The sequence below is a fragment of the Pongo pygmaeus genome, chromosome 7 (genome assembly GCF_028885625.2).
Source record: "Pongo pygmaeus isolate AG05252 chromosome 7, NHGRI_mPonPyg2-v2.0_pri, whole genome shotgun sequence".
Taxonomy (NCBI): Eukaryota; Metazoa; Chordata; class Mammalia; order Primates; family Hominidae; genus Pongo; species Pongo pygmaeus.
Window position 1 is genome coordinate 312,888 of NC_072380.2, and position 20,016 is coordinate 332,903.

Sequence of the window (20,016 nt, forward strand, 5' to 3'; positions counted from 1 at the left end):
GTGGAGAGACCAGGCGCAGTGGCTCATGCCTGTAATCTCAGCATTTTTGTAGGCCAAGGTGGGCAGATCACCTGAGGCCATGAATTTGAGAACAGCCTGGCCATGGCAAAACCCCATCTCTAATAAAAATACACAAATTAACCAGGCATGGTGGCACATGCCTGTAATCCCAGCTACTCAGGAGGCTGAGGTGGGAGAATCACTTAAACCTGGAAGTGGAGGTTGCAGTGAGCCAAGATTGTGACACTGCACTCCAGCTTGGGTGACAGAGTGAGATTTCATCTCAAAAAAAAAAAGGGGGGGGGGAATTGAATTAGTAATCAAAAGGCTACCCAAAAAGAAAAGCTCAGGCCCAGATAGGTTTGCTACTAAATCCTACCAACTATTTAAAGAATTAATACCAATTCTTCACACTCTTTCAAAAACAAAATAGAAGAGCAAGGAACATTTGCTAACTCATTTTGTGAGGGCACTATTATGCTGATACCAAAACTAGACAAAGACACCATGAGAAAAGGAAATTATAGACTAGTATCTCTTATGAATATGGACCAAAAAAACTTCCTCACCAAAATGCCACCAAACTGAATCCAAAAACATTAAAAAATGAGAAGAATTATGTACCATAATCAAGTGGGATATATCTCATGAAAGAAAGGTTGGCTCAACATCTGAAAATCCATTAACATAGCAAATGAATTAAAAAAATTATATAAGCATCTCAATATATGCAGAAAAAACATTTGGCAAAATCCAATACCCTTTCATGATAAAAACATTCAACAAAGTAGAAAAAGAAGGGAATTTCCTCAATCTAATAATGGGTGTCTATGAAAATATCACAGCTAACACAACATACTAAATGGTTAAAGACTGAAAGCTTGCCTCCCAAGATCAGGAACAAGACAAGGATGCCTATTCTTGCCTCTTCTATTCAACACCATGCTGATTTCAGCCACAGCAATTAGACAAGAAAAGTAAAATGCATACAGAAAGTGAAACTATCTCTATTTGCTGATAACATGATCTTTTGCATAAAAAATATGAAGAAGTCCACTAAAAACCTATGTTAGAACTAATAAAAGAGTTCAACAAAGTTACAGGACACATCATGAATACATGAAAATCAATTGTGTTCTTACACACCAGCAAGGAACAATCCAAAAGTGAAATTAAGAAAGCAATTCCACTTACAATTATATCAAAATAATAAAATACTTAGGAATATGCTTAAAATGTTTAAATGATCTGAATAAGTGGAAAATTACTCCACCTTCATGAATCAGAAGACATAACATTATTAAGATGGCAATACTCCCCAAACTGATCTACACATTCAATGAAACCCCTATCAGAATACCAGCTGATTCTTTGTAAAAATTGATGAGCTCACTCAAAGATGCATACAAAATAACAGGGGTTTCAAGCCAAAATAATCTTGAAAAAGAAGATCAAAGTAAGAGAACTCACACTTGCCGTTTCAAACTTACCACAGAACAACAGTAATCAAAACAGTGTGGTACTAGCACATCAATGGAATCAGTGGCATTAGTCAATGACAGATGAGTGGAAAAGAATTAAGTGTCCAGAAATAAACCCATACATACAAGGTCAATTGATTTTCAAGAAGAGTGCCAAGACAATTCAATGGGGAAAGAATAATCTTTTCAACAAATGACTGTGTGACAACTGGAAAGCCACATGTAAGAAAATGAAGTTGGATCTTCACACCTGCCTCCCACCAGGGGAACTGCCACCCACACAACCACAAAACTGGGGACAGGACGCTGAATGCAGACTCTAGATCCACATTTGCCTCAATGCAGGGACCAGGATGCCACTACCAAGTCTGTTGACCTCAGAAACACATGACCTTAGCTCTGTGTATGGAAACACGAGGAACCGTGTGGCCACAAAACCACCCTGTGACTGCCGGACCCACATAAGCCAAGGAGCCTGAAGCTCTCTTTCCACTCCCAGTCACCTCAGTGCCTCAGTGGGGATGTAGCCTTTCCCCGGGACACTGGAAAATGTCTATTTTTGCATTCCAGTTCTATAGGGGAAGGCACACCCGAGAAGCAGTGGGAACATGTGTTGAGTGTGCCAGTTTACCACCCCTCAGGCTCCTCCCACCCTGGTCCTCCAAGGAATGGCACCAACAGGCAGGAGAGTTTTCTTTCAGGGGGAGGGTTACTTTAAAATTAAGATTCTCACTTCGTCAAATGAAGGAATTGGTCACGATGGTATTTATCCTGCAAAAGATAATCAGGAAACGTCATACAATTCAGACTTTATTCCAATTCAGCTAATATGTATGATTAAATATTCCATCAATACTGGAGACACAGGTCAGGTTTCAGGGCTCCACTCACCAGCTCTGTAACCTTGTGGGAATCACACAGAGCCTCCTTGGCCTGAAGTTCACTAAACAGAAGACAGCACTGATATATGTTCTGTGCACAGCCAGAGATCCAAGTACACACACACTGATAGGTTCTCTTCTCCTCATTCTCAGTGTCTTTTCTGCTCTATATTTTCTATGACTTGTAACTGCTCACTTACCAATCATTCAGACAGAAAAAAAAATGTAAAATTAGGAAATCTCTCTGATTAAAACTATGAGTATATACATTATGCATGTAAAGTATTGTCTATATTAGCATGCTGTAAGTACAGTTTGAGTGCCCCTTATCTGAAATGCTTGGAACCAGAAGTATTTCAGATTTCAGATATTTTGGGATTTTGAAATATTTGCATTATACCAGTTGAGCATCTCTAATCTGAAAATCCAAAATCCAAAATGCTCCAATGAGCATTTTTGTTGATCATCATGTCAGCATTCAAAAAGTTTTGAATTTTGGAGCATTTCAGATTTTTAGATTAGAGATGCTTAACCTGTACTATCAAAATAAATGACATTCTAGTTGGTACAACCCACTGATGTCAGGAAGAGGACTGGGTAGCCTCTGACATTACTACTTACTGGCAATTAATTGTTAAGTTATAATCAAGACAAGGCATAGGAGAGAAATAAAAGTTACAGTTACTGGAAAGGAAAATATAATTTTTATCACTATATAATTAAATAAGTATGTGCTAAATATATATACTGAATTATAGATTATATAATTACTTTTAGACAATGACTACATAAGTAGAAAATGGGACAGCATGAAAGAACGTCTAGACCTAACAAAAAATGGCTGAATATAAAAGATATAAAAAATAAATAGCTTTATTACAGTTAGACAATAGAAAAAGAAATGCCATTCACAAGAACAATAGCTAAAATGTCCAAAAGAACAAGTTACAAGTTTCCTCACTAAATTACATTAAAAAGAAGATTTTAATAAATAAAGAGAAAAGTCATACCTGAATGCCTGAATGGATAGCTGAACATTAAAAAATATATAATTTATCCTCAAATTACTGCACTGGTCTGGTAGAGTGGTTCCTAAATGTGGTGGTGTGAATGGAGAAGAAAACATACAGGTCTCAGGAGGTTCACATCTAACCTATTCCCTTTTCATAAAATCTCCCCAGAGTGAGCTACTATCACTATTGGACTATGGCGTGTCCCTCAGGAATGTGGAATACAAATAAAACATTCAAGAGAATGAGAGGAAAAGCCATAGACTTGGAGAAAATATTTGGAAAAGGCACATCTGCTAAAGGATTGTTGTCCAAAATATACAAGGAACTCTTAAAATCCAACAATAAGAAAACAGCCCTATAAAAAATGAGCAAAAGACTTTAACAGACACTTCCCCAAGACGACATGGAGATGGCAAATAAGCATCTGAAAAGATGCTCCACAACATCTGTCATCAGGGAAATGCAAATTAAGACAGCAACAAGACACTGCCACACACCTATCAGAATGGACAAAACCCAGACCACCACCACCAGATGCTGGCAAGGACATGGAGCAGCAGGAACTCTCATTCACTGCTGGTGGGAAAATGGTGCAGCCATTTCGGAAGACAGTTTGGCAGTTTCTTATAAAACTAAACACTCTCACCATGCAAGCCAGCAATCACGCTTCTATTTATTCAAATGACTTGAAACCAAATGACTTGAAAGCTTATGTCCACATAAAAACTTACACATGAATGTTTATGGCAGCTTTATTCGGAACTGCTAGAACTTGGAAGCAACCAAGATGCCCTTCAGCAGGTGAATGGATAAGCTGGTACATCCAGATGATAGAATACTATTCAGTGCTAAAAAGAAATGCACTATCAAGCCATAAAAAGACATGAAGGAATCTTTAATGTGTAAACCAACTAAAATTCTAAGCCTCCTGACGCACTGAATGGACTCCGCTCTTGGAGGAACCAGAAAAACTAGTTCAGGCCATGATGGGAAGGAGGGAGTCAGACATGCCTCATTATACTTTCCTCCCTTTGGCGGTCAGGCAAAACTGAAGAGTATTAACATTAAAACAGAGACCTTAAGACTGACAGAACAGACTCTTTGTATCAGTGAAATACCAAATTCCAACCTAACCCTGGTACGGCATCACATGACAGCAGGCCCTAAAGGAAATAAAAATATTTTACCCCAAAATATATTTGACATATTTTGGAATGGCCCTGCCCAGCTGTCTCTTGTGGGGAGAATTTACATTCTATGGGGCATCCCCATCCCTTCCCAGGTCTTTTCCTGAACAAGGAGAGATTAAACAAAGCATCTGACACCGTTTAAGGCCTGCTAAGAGACATTTACCATCTATTCTCTCTAAAGCCTCTACCTGGAGACTTCAAGAACCTGGGCTTCCGCAACCTCCTTTATTTTAACCTCAAGCATTCCATTCCTTTCCGACTTCAGGCAGAGCTTAACACCCTTCCAACCAACTGCTAATCAGGAAATCTTTAAATCCACCTACAACCTCGAAGCCCCCACTTCAAGATGACCAGCCTTTCCAGGCCAAACCAATATATACCTTACATGTATTGATTTATAACTGTAATTTGTGTCCCCTGTAGAAAATCAAGCTGTAGCCCAACAACCTTGGGTACATGTTCTCAAGATCACCTGAGGCTATACAGCAAAATTGTCATTTTGTCTCAGAATAAATCTATTCAAATATTTTACAGAGTTTGGATTTTTCTGCCAACAAATACATCTTACTAAGTGAAAGAAGCCAATCTGAAAAGGCTACATACTGTGTAATTACAACCAAATGACATTCTGGAAAACACAAAACTATGGAGACAGTAAAAAGATCCGTGGTTGCAAAGGGTTCAGGGGAGGGAGGGATGAAAAGGTGGAGCACAGTGGAATTTTTAATCTTAGGGCAGTGGAACCACCAGGCCTGATGCTACACTGGTGGACACGTGCCACCGTATACTCATCCAGACCCACAAAACAGACAACACCCAGCGTAAACACTAATGTCAACTATGGGCTTTGGGTAACGATGATGCATCAATGTATGTTCGTCAATTTTAACAAAGGCATGGCTCTGGAGAGGGATGTTGGTAGTAGGGAAGGTAGGGGGCAGGAGGCACGTAAGAACTCTGTGCCTTCCCTTCAATTTTGCTGTGAACTTGAAACTGCTATAAAAAAGAGTCTATTGAGAAAGAGAAGATGACAACAATAACTGGCTCAATAACACACACAACAAAGCAAACAGGCATGGGTACACATATTTCTAAGTCTAATAAAAGGTAACCTGTGCTACCAGTTATTAAATGTATTAGAAAACTTCACTAAGACAACTGTAGAAATGGAATAAAAGTGCTCAAAAGAACAAAGAAAACAGATGGAAACCCCAACAAACCCCGGTATATAGAGATTTTAGTATGCAATAAGAGGTGCATGACAAAAAAGGAAAAAGAACAAAAGTCTAGGAAAGCTGACTTAACTATTTTGAGAGAAAAGGATCTCGTTTTCACAGCAAAGTAACTTCGACACAGTTGAAGGGCTATTCCTTTTAAATGAGGCCATAAAGGAACTAAAAGAATCTGATCTCAGGGAAAGAAATTCCTTTCTAAGCCTTAAGGCAAGTGGAAAAAAAACTGAAAAAGTAAATAGATTCCACCATTTTTTTTTTTTTAGCTTAAAAGGTCATTTACATTAATACCTTAATAGAAAGTCTAATTTGAAATTCATACAAATTTATTAACAAATCAAATACTGGAGTATGGTATAAAAAATTCAATGTTTAGTCTTTATCCTTGGTTCCTGACACAGAGTTCCTGAAAGTATTGGAATTTACTGTCTTTTGTACACTAATGAGATGATTGAGAGAAGGCTGGTAGAGCTTCAGGATGGAGTCGGTCACCAGAAATGCCAACACCTTGATTTCAGGACTAGAACTTTCAGCCCCACACACACCTCCTCCGCTGACCTCCAGAGAGAGGAGGAGGGCTAGAGATTGAATCCAATCACCAATGGCCAAAGATTTAATCAGTCATGCCTAGGGAATGAAACCTCCATTTAAAAAGCTAAATGACAGAGTTCTGGAGCTTCCAGGTTAGTGAACCCATCCATGTGCTGAGAGGGATGGAAGCTGTGTGCCCTCCCCATGCCTTGCCCTTTGCTATGTCTCTTCTGTTGAGCTGTTCCTCCGCTGTATCCTTTCAAGTAACCAGCAATCCTGAAAAATGAGCTTTCTGGAGTTCTGTAAACTATTGGACATGAGAGAGTCATGGGAAACCCCCAATTTAGAGTCCGCTGAGTAGAAGCAAGGGTAGCCTGGATACCTGTGACATCAACTCTACCATCTTAACTACCTTCAAGTATAGAGTTCAAACGCGTTAACTACATGCAAACTGTTGTACAACAGATCTCTAAAACTTTTTCATCTTGTAAAACTCTATACAGACTGAACCACCCCCCTTTCCCCCACCCTCAGCCCCTAGTGACCACCATTCTGCTTTCTCTAAGAGCTTGCTGTAACCCTCAAAGGGTTGGGCTGCTCACTCCTTGTAGAAAGAACCCAAAATAATAATGAGGTGTGACTAAAACAGAGTGAAAAAATCTACTCTTCAATTTGTGGAGGGAACGTACTTTTTAAAGACAGGGTTTGGAATGCAGAAGAGGCAGTGGGGCAAGGCGTTGTCACGTGGTATGTGACCCACTCTGATGGCTCATCTTGAATTATTGTTCCATCTAGTGAAGGGGCTGGCGCCATTGTGGCCAGAGGTGTCTGATCTGAATCAGCATCTGGCCCCTGAAGCTTCTAAGGAAATATATGACCAGATAAGTGGGCAATTTATGTGCTTTACCGGCATCCAGCTAAATAAATGTGTGTAAGGCACAGAATGGGAAAGAAAGGGAATGGAGGTCACAGCACATTCAGAAGCTGTATTTCAAAATGAAAGGAAACACACAGGCAGTTTGTTTCAAAGTTACATCCTGTGGTTGGGGAGAAAAGTGGAAAGAAAACATTTTAAAACACGGTTTGAAGCCAAGCTGCTCAGTTACATGACTACTTTCAATACCTCATGTAAGTAGAACCATGCATTAGTTTTTTTGTGCCTGGCTTATTTCATGAAGCATAATATTCTCAAGTTCATCCATATACCAGCATATTATCAGATTTCCTTCTTTTCTAAGGCTGAATAATATTCCATTGAACATATGTATTTTCCTTATCTATTAATCCATCCACAGACATGGAGGCTGCTTCTACTCTTATTATAAGTGGTGCTGTAATGAACATGGGTGTGCAAATCTCTTTGAGATCCTCTTTTCCTTTCTTTGGGATACATACACAGAAGTGGGATGGCTGAAACATATAATTCTATTTTTAACTTTTTGATAAATCTCTATAGATTTCCACAGCAGCTACATCATTGTTACAAGCTTGCCAACAGTGCACAGGTGTTCCAATCTCTCCACATCCTTGGTTACACTGTTTATTTTGCTTTTTTGATTGTAGCCATACTAATGGTTGTAAGGTGACATCTCATTATGGTTTTGATTTGTATTTCCCTGATGATTAGCAATGTTGAACCTCTTTTCATACGCTTATAGGTCATTTGTGTATCTTCTGTGCACCAATGTCTACTCAAGTCCATTGCCCATTTTTTAATCAGGTTTTTTGTTGTTGTTTGGTCATAGGAGTTCTTTAAATATTTTGGATATTCACCCCTTATTAGAGATATGGCTGAGAAATATTTATCCCATTCCAAACGTTGCGTTTTTACTTTTTTGTTTCCTTTGTTACATATAAGTCTTAAATTTTGATATGCTCCAATTTGTCTATTTTTGCTTTTTCCTGTGTTTTGGTGTCATATCCAAGAAATCACTGCCAAATCCAATGCCCTGAACCTTTTCTCCCGTTTTCTTCTAGGAGTTTTATAATTTCTGATTTAGGTCTTTAATCTATTTTGAATTAATTTTTGTACAGGTGTTAAAGATCCAACTTTGGCCGGGCGCAGCAGCTCACACCTGTAATCCCGGCACTTTGGGAGGCTGAGGCGGGTGGATCACGAGGTCAGGAGATCGAGACCATCCTGGCTAACACGGTCAAACCCCATCTCTACTAAAAATACAAAAAAAAAAAAAAATAGCCAGGCATGGTGGTGGGCGCCTGTAGTCCCAGCTACTTGGGAGGCTGAGGCAGGAGAATGGCATCAACCCGGGAGGTGGGGCTTACAGTGAGCCGAGATCATGCCACTGCACTCCAGCCTGGGCAACAGAGAGAGATGCCATCGCAAAAAACAAAAAAAGATACAACTTCATTTTTTGCATGTGAATATCCAGTTTTCCCAACATCATTTGTTGAAGAGACTATCTTTTCTCCATTGTGTAATCCAAGCAGCCCTGTTTAAGATCATGTGACCATATACCTAAGGGCTTATTTCTAACTCTCTGTTCTGTTCCATTGTTCTGTATGTCCATGTTTATGCCAATATCATACTGCTTTCATTACTGTAGTTGTATAATTTGTTTTCAAGTCGGAAAGTGTCAGGCTTCCAGGTTTTTTTTTTTTTCTTTCTCAAGATTGTTTTAGCTATTCAGGTCATTTGAGATTCTATATGAACTTTAGAATTTCTTTTCTACTTCAGCAAAAAAAATGCCAACGAGATTTGCATTGAACCAGTGGATTGCTGTGGGTAATGTGGACAATTCTTCCAAACCATGAACACGGGGTGTCTATTTATGTCTTATTTAATAACTTTCAGCAATGTTTTATATTTTCAGTCTTTCACCTCCTTCGTTATTTCTAAGTACCTTTTTTCTTGATGCTATTATAAGTGTTTTATTAATTGTTTTCTTACTTTCCTTTTGGGATTTTTCATTATTAGTGTAAAAATCTGCCTGACTTTTCATGCTGATATTGTATCCTGCAACTTTGCTGAATTTGTTCACAAGCTGTAACATTTTTTGTGTGTTTGGGATCTTTAGGGTTCTCTACATACAAGGTCAGACGGTCCCCTATTTACATTGTGATACTGTCTATGTCTCCCTTCAATCCTCTAAATGTTTGTGTCACACATTTGAGCACTCTGCTGTCAGATGCAGATATAACTGTTATATCTTCCTGGTGAACTGGCCCCTTTGTCATTATGGAATGGAAATTAAAATAAATTAAAGACTGTGTAAGCAAAAACTTAGTTGTATGTAAGAAAACCCAGTTCCCCTTGAGGAAGAGAAAGGGCTGCAGTCCTTTAAAATTAACTGCCTGTTTTTCTCTCTGTAGCTAGCAAGCCTCATCTCTCCCTTTGCCAAGCATTGTGAAGACTGTTTCTCTAGCTGTGCAGCTGTAAGGTCACTAGACAGATAATCTCAAGTCGTAAAACATGTTGTTCCTTGAAAAGTAAGAAATAATGTAATGCGTGTCTTAATTAAATAACTGTCTTTGTTTCTCGCTTCTGTAATACGCTTTGCCCCGCATAGATCTCCCCCCGCCCCATGAAATGCTTAAAAGGTAGCTTGACTCTCTGTTTGGGGCTCAGTCCTTTGGATGTTAATCCGACTGAGTCGGTGCACCTAAATAATTAAATAATTCCTCCTCAACCCCTGGGTCTGATTCCTCAATTATCCCACAGCAATTATATAGTCCTTCTTTGTGTCTTATGACAGTTTTTGACTTTTATCCGATATAAATAGGCCACTTCTACTCTCTTTTTAGTAGAGAATATGGAATATCTCTTGCATGGAATCTTTTTCCATATTTTCAGCTTATGTGCATCCTTATATCTAAAGTGAGTATCTTGTAGATGGCATGTGATTGGATCTTTTTTTAATCGATTCAACCACACGTAGTTTTGGTTGGGGAGTTTAATCCATTTACATGGAAAGTATTTACTGATAGGGTAGGACTTACTATTGCCACTTTGTTAATTATGTTCTGTGAATCTTGTAGTAATTTTGACCCTCTTTTCCTCTCTTGCTGCCTTCCTTTGTGTTTAATATGTAGTGAAATGTTTTTATTCCTTTTTCTTTTGTGTATCCCCCAGGCATTGTCTTTCTGGTTACCATAGGGATCACATAAAACATCTTATAGTTATAATAATCTATTTTAAACTGATAATTTAATTTAACCCCACACATAACTGTATTACTTTATGTCTCCCCTTTATGCTATTCCTATCACAAATTAATTTTTTGGGGGGGATTGGAGGTGGAGTAAGACGGCTGAATGGAAGCCTCCACCAATCAACCTCCCTGAAATTTAACAACTATCTACACAAAAATCACCTTTATAAGAACTAAAAATCAGCTTGGGTACCAGCTCAGCCACAGTAGGATATAGCAGCAGTCGAGCTCCTGGGGTCCCTGATTCCAGGCCTTGCTACTTGGATGGCATTTCTGGACTTGCCCTGGGCCAAAGGGGAACCCACTGCCCTGAAGGATATGTCCTAGGCCTTGCAGCATTCATGAGCTGACCGAAGAGCCCTTGGGCCTTGAGTTAACATCAGCAATAGCCTGGCAGTACTCTCTGAGGGCCTGGGGCAGTGGTAGCCAAGGGGAGAGGCTCCTCTGCTTGTGGAAAGGGGAGGGAAGAGTGGGAAGGACTTTGTCTAGTGGCTGGAGTGCCAGCTCAGCTGCAGTAGAATAGAGCACCAGGTTGATTCCTGAGGTTTCCGACTCTAGGCCCTGGCTCCTGGACAGCATCCCTAGATACACTCAGGGACCAGGGGGAACTCATTGTCCTGAAAGGAAGAATATAAGCCCGGCTGACTTCACCACCTGCTGATTGTAGAGCCCTAGGGCCTTGAGCGAACAAAAGTGGTAGCCAGGCAGTGGTTACAGCAGGGCCTTGAGCGAGATCCAGTGCTGTCCTAGCTTCAGGCCTGAACCAGCACAGTCCCAGGGGCAGTGGCCACAAGAGTGCTTGTGTCACCCCTCTCCCAGTTCCAAGCAGTTCAGCACAGACAGACTCCATTTGTTTGGGAGAAAGTAAGAGAAAAGAACAAGAGTTTCTGCCTGGTAATCCTGGGAATTATCCTGGATCTTAACCAAAACCAAGTTGGTACGTCTACAAGTCTGCAAGAGTCACAACATTACTGGGCTTGGGGTGCCCCTAATACAGTGACGAAAAACTTAGATCACAACACCCAAGTCCCTTTGAATACTTGGAAAGCTTTCCCAAGAAGGATGGGTACAAACAAGCCCAAACTGCAAATACTACAATAAATTACTAACTCTTCAATGCCCAGACCCAGACAAACATCCACAAGAATCAAGATCATCCAGGAAAACATAACCTCACCAAACAAACTAAAGGCCTCAGAAACAGAGATATGTGACCTTTCAGACAGAGAATTCAAAATAACTATTTTGAGGAAACTCAACAAAATTCAAGATGACACAGAGAAGGAATTCAGAATCCTATCAGATAAATTTGACAAGGAGATTGAAATAAGTGTTTTTTACATCAAGCTTTTACATCAAGCAGAAATTCTGAAAAATTTACAAGCTGAAAAATTAAACTGACATATGAAGAATGCATCAGTCTCAAAAGTAGAATTGATCAGGCAGAAGAAAGAATTACTGATCTTGAAGACACGCTATTGAAAATACACAGACAGAGGAGACATGAGACAAAAGAATAAAAAACAATGAGGCCTGCCTACAGGATCTACAAAATAGCCTCAAAAGGGCAAAGCTAGGAGTTATTGGCCTTAAACAAGAAGTAGAGAAAGAGAGAGCGGGGTGGAAAGTTTATTCAAAGGGAGAGTAACAGAGAACTTCTCAAACCTAGAGAAAGACATCTATATTCAAGTACAAGAAAGTTATAGAACACCAAGCAGATTTAACCCAAACAAGACTACTTCAAGGCATTTACTAATCAAACTCCTAAAGATCAAAGATAAAGAAAGGATTCTAAAGTCAGCAAGAGAAAAGAAACAAATAACATACAATGGAGTTCCAATAGGTCTGGCAGCAGGCTTTTCAGTGGAAACCTTACAGGTCAAGAGAGACAGCAGCATGACATAATTAAAGTGCTGAAGGAAAAACATTTTTACCCTAGATTATATGGCAAAAATATCCTTCAAGCATGAAGGAGAAAGATCTTCCCAGACAAACAAAAGCTGAGGGTTTTCATCAACACCAGACCTGTCCCTACAAGAAATGTTAAAGGGAATTCTTCAATTTGAAAGAAAAGGATGTTAATTAGCAAGAAGAAATTATCTGAAGGTACAAAACTTACTGGTAATACTAAGTACATAGAAAAACAGAATATTATAACACTGTATTATAGTGTTAAAGTACTCATATCTTACGTAGTTTATTCTTTAAATGATGAACCAATTAAAAATAACTTCTTAAGATGTAATACAATAAGATATACATGGAAACAACAAAGAGAAATCAGGGGGATGAAGTGGAAGTGTAGAGTTTTTACTAGTTTTTGCTCATTTTTTAATGCAGTAAGTGTTAAACTGTCATCAGTTTACAATAATGGGTTATATTATTTGCAGGCCTCATGGTAACCTCAAATCAAAAAACATACAATGGATACACAAAAAATAAAAAGAAATTAAAACATACCACAAGGGAAAATCACTGACAGGAAGGAAGGAAAGAAGAAAAGACCACAGAACAACCAGAAAACAAATAAGAAAATGGCAGGAGTAAGTCATTATTTATCAATAACACTGAATGTAAATGGATGAAACTCTCTAATCAGTTTGAGTACAATTGCTATTAGTATTTCTTTAAATGTTAGGTGGAATTCAGCAGTGAAGCCATTGGGTCCTGGGCTTTTCTTTGCTGGAAGTCTTTTTATTCTGGCTTTGATCTTATTGTTACTGGTCTGTTCAGGTTTTGGATTTCTTCATGGTTCAAACTTCATAGGTTGTATGTATTTCTTCTAGATTTTCCAATTTATTGGCATATAGCTGCACAGAGTAGCCTTTAGTGAGCCTTTGAATTTCTGCAGTATTTGTTGTAGCCATGCCCAGCTAATTTTTGTATTTTTAGTAGAGACAGGGTTTCACCATGTTGGCCAGGCTGGTCTTGAACTACTGGCCTCAAGTGATCTGCCCATCTCAGCCTATCAAAGTGCTGGAATTACAGATGTGAGCCACCATGCCCAGGCTCTAGTTCTTTAAAATGCACCATTGGGTTGTCAGTATGATACTAGCTATCAATCTGTTGCATATGGCTATTATTATGTGGAGTTATGTTCCTTCTATACAGTTTTTTGAGCGTTCTTATTATGAAGAGATGTTGAATTTTATCAAGTGCTTTTTCAGCATCAATCGAAATTATCATATGGGTTTTGTCCTTCATTGTGTTGATATGATGTATCACACTGGTTGATTTGCATATATTGAACCATCCTTACATCCCTGGGATAAAAAGATCATAATTTTCTTTTTAGTATGTTGTAGAATTTGGTTTGCCAGTATTTAGTTGAGAATTTTTACATCTATGTTCATCATATTGGCCTGTGGTTTTCTCTTTTTGATATGTCTTAGTCTGGTTTTGTATCAGGGCAGTACTAGCGTTGTAGAATAGCTTTAGACTTATTCCCTCCTCCTCTATTTTTCATACTGAAGGGAAAAATGAAATCCTTTCCTCTCAGATCTGGAACATGACAAGGATGCCCACTTTTACCACTGTTATTCAACATAGTACTGGAAGTCCTAGCTAGAGCAATCAGACACCAAAAAAAATAAAAGACATTCAAACTAGAAAGGAAGAAATCAAATAATCCTTGTTTGCAGACATGATCTTATACTTGGAAAAACCTAAAGACTCAACCAAATAAGGCAGGCACAGTGACTCATGTCTGTAATCCCAGCACTTTGGGAGGCTGAGATGGGAGGATGGCTTGAGGCCAGGAGTTAGAGAGACTCCACCAAAAAGCTATTAAAAGTAATAAACAAATTCAAAATCAACAGACCAAAAACACTTGCCATTTCTATACACCAAAAGCAGACAATCTGAAAAAAAACAAATTAAAAAAGTACAAATAAAATTAAATACCTAGGAAGTAACTGAACCAAAGAAGTTAAAGATCTCTACAATGAAAAATAAAACACTGATGCAAGAAATTGAAAAGGACACAAAAATGGAAAGATATTTCATGTTCATGGACTGGAAGAGTCACTATTGTTAAAATGTCCATATTACCCAAAGAAATCTACAGATTCAATGTAATCCCAATCATACCAATGACATTCTTCACAGAAATGGAAAAAAAATCCTAAAATGTATATGGAATCACAAAAGACCCGGAATAGCCAAAGCTATCCTGAGCAAAAAGAACAAAACTGGAGGAATCATATTACCTGACTTCAAATTATACTGTAGAGCTAGAGTAACCAAATGGAACTGGCATAAAAAGACACATAGGCCAATGAAAGAGAACAGAGAACCCAGAAACAAGTCCATACATCTACAGTGAACTCATTTTTTTTACAAAGATGCCAAGAACATACATTGGGAAAAGGACAATCTCGTCAATAAATGGTTCTGGGAAAACTGGATATCCACATGCAGAAGAATGAAACTAGACTCCTATTTCTCACCATATACAAAAAAAAAAATTAAATCAAAATGGATTAAAGACTTAAATCTAAGACCTCACACTATGAAACTACTAAAAGAAAACATCAGGGAAACTCCAGGACACTGGACTGAGCAAAGATTTCTTAATACCCCACAAGCACAGGTAACCAGAGCAAAACTGGACAAATGGGATCACATCAAATTAGAAAGCCTCTGCAGAGCAAAGGGACCAATCAACAAATGGAAAGGAAACACACAGAATGGGAAAAAATATCTGCAAACAACCCACCTGACAAGGGATTAAGAATCACAATATAAAAGGTGCTCGAACAAGTCTATAGGAAAAAACCTAACAATTCAATTAAAAAATGGACCATTTTTTCAATTAAAAAATGTCTACAAGACCTGAGTAGACATTTTCCAAAAGAAGACATATAATTGGTAAATGGGTATATGAAAAGGTACTCAACATCAGTGATCATCAGAGGAATGCAAGTCAAAACTACAATGAGATATTACTCACATCAGTTAAAATGGCTTTTATCCAAAAGACAGGCAATGACAAATGCTGGTGAGGATGTGGAGAAAACGAAACCCTTGTACACTGTTGGTGGGAATGTAAAATAGTACAGCCACTATGGAGAACAGTTTGGAGGTTACTCAAAACACTAAAAATAGAACTACCATAGGATCCAGCAATCCCACTGCTAGGTATATACCCAAAAGAAAGGAAATCAGTATATCAAAGAGATATCTGCGCTTCCAATGTATATTGCAGCACTGTTCACAATAGCCAAGATTTGGAAGCAACCTAAGTATCCATCCATCAACAGATAAATGGATAAAGAAAATGTGGTACAAGTACACAAAGGAATACTATTCAGTCATAAAAAGAATAAGATCCTGTAATGTGCAACAACATGAATGGAACTGGAGGTCATTATGTTAAGTGAAATAACATAAGCCAGGCAAAGAAAGACAAACTTTGCATTTTCTCACTTATTTGTGGGAGCTAAAAATTAAAACAACTGAATTCATGCAGATAAGAGTGTAGAAGGATGGTTACCAGAGGCTGGGAAAGGTAGTGCCAGGGACAGAGTTGGTGGAGAAGGGAGCATGGTTAACAGGTACAAAAATATAGTTAGCATAAGATCTAGTACTTGATAGCACAACAGGATGACTATAGCCAATAATATTAAATAATTGTACTTTAAAAAAATAAGAGTATAATTGGATTGCTTGTAACACAAAGGATAAATGCATAAAGTGATGGATACCTCATTTACTCCAATGTGATTATTATGTATTATATGCCTGTATCAAAATCTCATGTACCCCTGTACCTGTCAGGGTTCTCTAGAGGAATAGAATAGGATATATATATGTATTTATTTATATATATATATCTGTGTGTGTGTGTGGTGTGTGTATATGTGTGTATATATAATGTGTGTGTGTGTGTGTATAAAGGGGAGTTTATTAAGTAGTATTAACTCACACAATCACAAGGTCCCACAACAGAATGTCTGCAAGCTGAGGAGCAAGGAAGCCAGTCCGAGTCCCAAAGCTGAAGAACTTGGGAGTCTGATGTTTGAGGGCAGGAAGCATCCAGCACAGGAGAAAGATGTAGGCTGGGAGGCTAGGCCAGTCTAGCCTTTTCATGTTTTTCTGTCTGCTTTATATCCTAGCTGTGCTGGCAGCTGATTAGATGGTGCCCACCCAGATTGACGGTGGGTCTGCCTTTCCCAGTCCACGGATTCAAATGTTAACCTCCTTTGGCAACACCCTCATAGACATACCCCAGGATCAATACTTTGCATCCTTCAATCCAATCAAGTTGACACTCAGTATTAACCATCACATCCCCTAAATATATATACCTACTATGATCCCATGAAAATTAAAAATTAAAATTTAAAAAACCAAATCAAATATTTTATATTTTTATCTATTAACATAGTTTTAGTTATTTTTATGCTTTTATCTAATTCTATACCAGAATTTAAAGTTGTTTACTCACCACCATTACAATATTATAGGATTCTGTTTTTGTCCACATATTTCCCTTTACCAGAGAGTTTTTTCATATGCTTTTATATTGCTATTTAGCATCCTCTCACTTCAGCTTCAAAGAATCTCTTTAGCATTTCTTACAAGGTAGATCTAGTGGTGATGAACTTCTTTGGCTTTTGCTTGTCTGGGAAGGTCTTTATTTCTTCTTCATTTTTGAAAGATGGTTTTGTCAGCTACAGTATTCTTGGCTGGCTGGGTGTATTTTTATTTTTAACAGCACTTGAACTGTATCACCCCACTCCCTTTTGTACGGTAATGTTTCTGCTGACAAATCTGCTGATAATCTTATGGGAGCTCCCTTGTTATATGACAAGTCGCTTTTCTCTTTCTTCTTTCAAAATTCTCTACCACTGACTTTCGGCAATTTGATTAAAATCTTTCTCAGTGGGGGCTTCTTTACCCTTTCTTTGGTTTCATCCTACATGGAGTCTTTTGAGATTCTTGAATCTGGATGTCCATTTTCTTCCTCATATTTGGGATGTTTTGCACCACTCTTTATTCAAATAAGCTCTCTACTTCCTTTTCTCCTTTTGGGACTTCTATAATGCGTATATTGGTCCACTCAATGGTGTGCCATAAATCCCTTAGGCTTTACTTTTCATTTTTCTGATTTGATCAATTTAAATGAGCTGTTGAGTTTGCCGATTCTTTCTTCTGCATGATTGGGTCTGCTTTTTAATCCCTCTAGTTAATTTTTCAATTCCGTTATTTCTCAGATGCAGAATTTGTTTGGTTCTTTTTTTATAGTTCTGTCTTGTTGATATTCTTGTTATGGCATTTTTTCTGATTTCATTTGGTTGACTATCTCTGTTCTCTCACAGCATACTAAGCTTCTTTAAGATGATCATTTTGAATTCTTTGTCAGATAATTCATTTATCTCTATTTCTCTAGGGTCAAATTCTGCAGATTTATTTTGTTCCATTAATTGGGCCATATTTCTTTGTTTCTTCATATGTCTCATTATTTTTTTGCTGGGATTTGGGGCATCTGAAAAAACAGCCACCTCTCCCAGTCTTTATGGACTGGCTTGGTACAGGAGAAGACCTTCAACAATCAGCTCAGCTAGAGATTCTGGGGCCTCTCAAACCTTTTCTGGGGATTAATCTTCCCTGGGCTTGTACATGTAATGTCCCAATTAGAGAGGTCTGCCAGTTTCTTTTCAGTTGCTTGTAATCTCTCCATCCCTCTGGTGCTTGTCTGTGGCACTGCAAGTTGTCTGGCAGGGCAACAGGCTGTGGAGCTCTCGCTTGTTCTCAGCAGCCCCTAGACATCCAACATATGCTTGGTTCTATCAGCACTCTGAGTCAGGCAAAACAGGAACCAGTCTCTTGGGCAGCCCCCTGAAAAGCCAGAATGTTAAATGCACTTTCCACTCTTCCCATTCCTGCCCAAGGGATAAGCCAAGAACCACATGCTCTCTCCTGACTGTGCTGAGCTGTCCCGACCTCCATGTGCAGCACTGCTGAGTCTCTAATGCTGCAAAAAGCCAGTTAACTCTTTTTTCTCTGAAGCCCCCAGGCATCCAAAGTATGCCAGTTCCCGGTCAGCACTGAGTCAGAAGAGACAGAAACCAGTCCATCAGGTGACCCTCCCAAAATTCAGAATGGTGGACTTCCATTCTTCACTTTCCACCCAGTGAAGAGTTGGGTGTTTACTACCAATCATGCCAAGCTGTGCCACCTTCAGGGAAAGGCAGGTGAAATTAAATGGCTTTTTTTTTTCCTACTTCAATGCAGCTGTTCTTGGCTTTGAGCTTGCCTGGGGTACTGTGACTTCTAAACTGGTTTCTGTAATTCTCATACATCCTTTTGGACTGTATATTGTTGTCAGTCAGAGCCTGTGGGGGAACAAGGTCCAGGGCTTTCCACTCCACCATTGTGCTGACATCAGACATTTTATGTGGAGTGGCGTAAGAGACTTATGGTGAATTGGGCACCCATTGGTATCCGGCATCTGAAGTGGGTGCAGTCTTGTGGGAATGACTCCTTAATCCATAGGGTCTGTGCTAATTCTGGGAAGGGACTGTCAGAAGGAAACTGAATTGTAGGACACCCAGCTGGTACTGAAGAATTGGTTGGTGTCAGAAGAAACCACACATACGGACACTTTTTTTAATCTATGACAAAAATGAAAAGGCGTAAGGATGCCATCCTTAATCACAGTTACAGACTGTCTTTTCTCTAAAATTTCTTGGCATAACTTCTTTCCACATCAAACAAATGTCTGAGTTATACTGTGGGGACAAAACTTCATTTTTTAAAAATATCACTATAAAACTTTATTTTGAAATATTAATCATCTTCAGTCAACAAGCTTAGTATTAACCATAGCCAAATATCTGGCAAAGAATAGCTAAAAGGAGATGTTAAGTAGTTACAAGAAAACATTAAATCACACCACGTATTATTTCAACCTAATATTTTATGCTTTAAGAAATTGGGACAGGAATGGGGGGATTTCAAGCAGTACTCTTGACAAACAGTGGGCCCTGTGGTGGTTGTGTAATAAAATCTCCTGGCTGTGATACACTTTGCTGCTATAGCAGAACAAAACAAAAGACATGGTTTATATTTCTTTTTCTCCTAAGTTCAGGAGAACAGTTAGGTGTTCAACAGTGTCAGAAATCCAGGTTCTTGCCTCTTATTCCTCTGCCACCTCTGGACACTGCTCTCATCCACATGGTGAAAGAGAGTGCACCACATCCACTAACCTCTGTGAAGGGGAAAGAGAGGCAGCAGGACACATCCAGGAAGGTGCCTGTGTTGCATCTGCTCACATGTGGTGGCCAGCACTCAGTTATGAGCCCTGCAGGGTGAAGGATGCTTTTCTGCCTTCATCTTCACATCCAAAGGCACCAACTCTGATCAGCACTCTTTGGCAAGCTCACCTTTTCCTACCTGTCCTGACAAATCTTCCATCTGAAACTCAGGTTCTCATTTCACAGCTGACCTCCCTGACTAGAACCCCAGCTGTTTCATCGGCATCTTGCCCCCAACCCCTCCTCCTTAGGTAATCTT

At 38.9% G+C, this 20,016-nt stretch overlaps 1 protein-coding gene across 3 annotated transcripts in view; it reads right to left on the reverse strand.

Moving 5' to 3' along the window:
• TDRP (testis development related protein) overlaps positions 1-20,016 on the reverse strand; it is a 53,949-nt gene that overhangs the window by 21,418 nt on the left and 12,515 nt on the right. For 2 of the 3 annotated variants that reach the window (XM_054498020.2, XM_054498019.2), the window contains exon 2: positions 16,946-19,115. The exons of the other annotated variant lie outside the window; for it this stretch is intronic. In XM_054498020.2, the coding sequence (XP_054353995.1) occupies positions 16,946-16,984 (39 nt within the window). In that variant the 5' untranslated portion in view covers positions 16,985-19,115. The remainder of the gene's footprint in view (positions 1-16,945; positions 19,116-20,016) is intronic. 3 annotated transcript variants of the gene reach the window in all.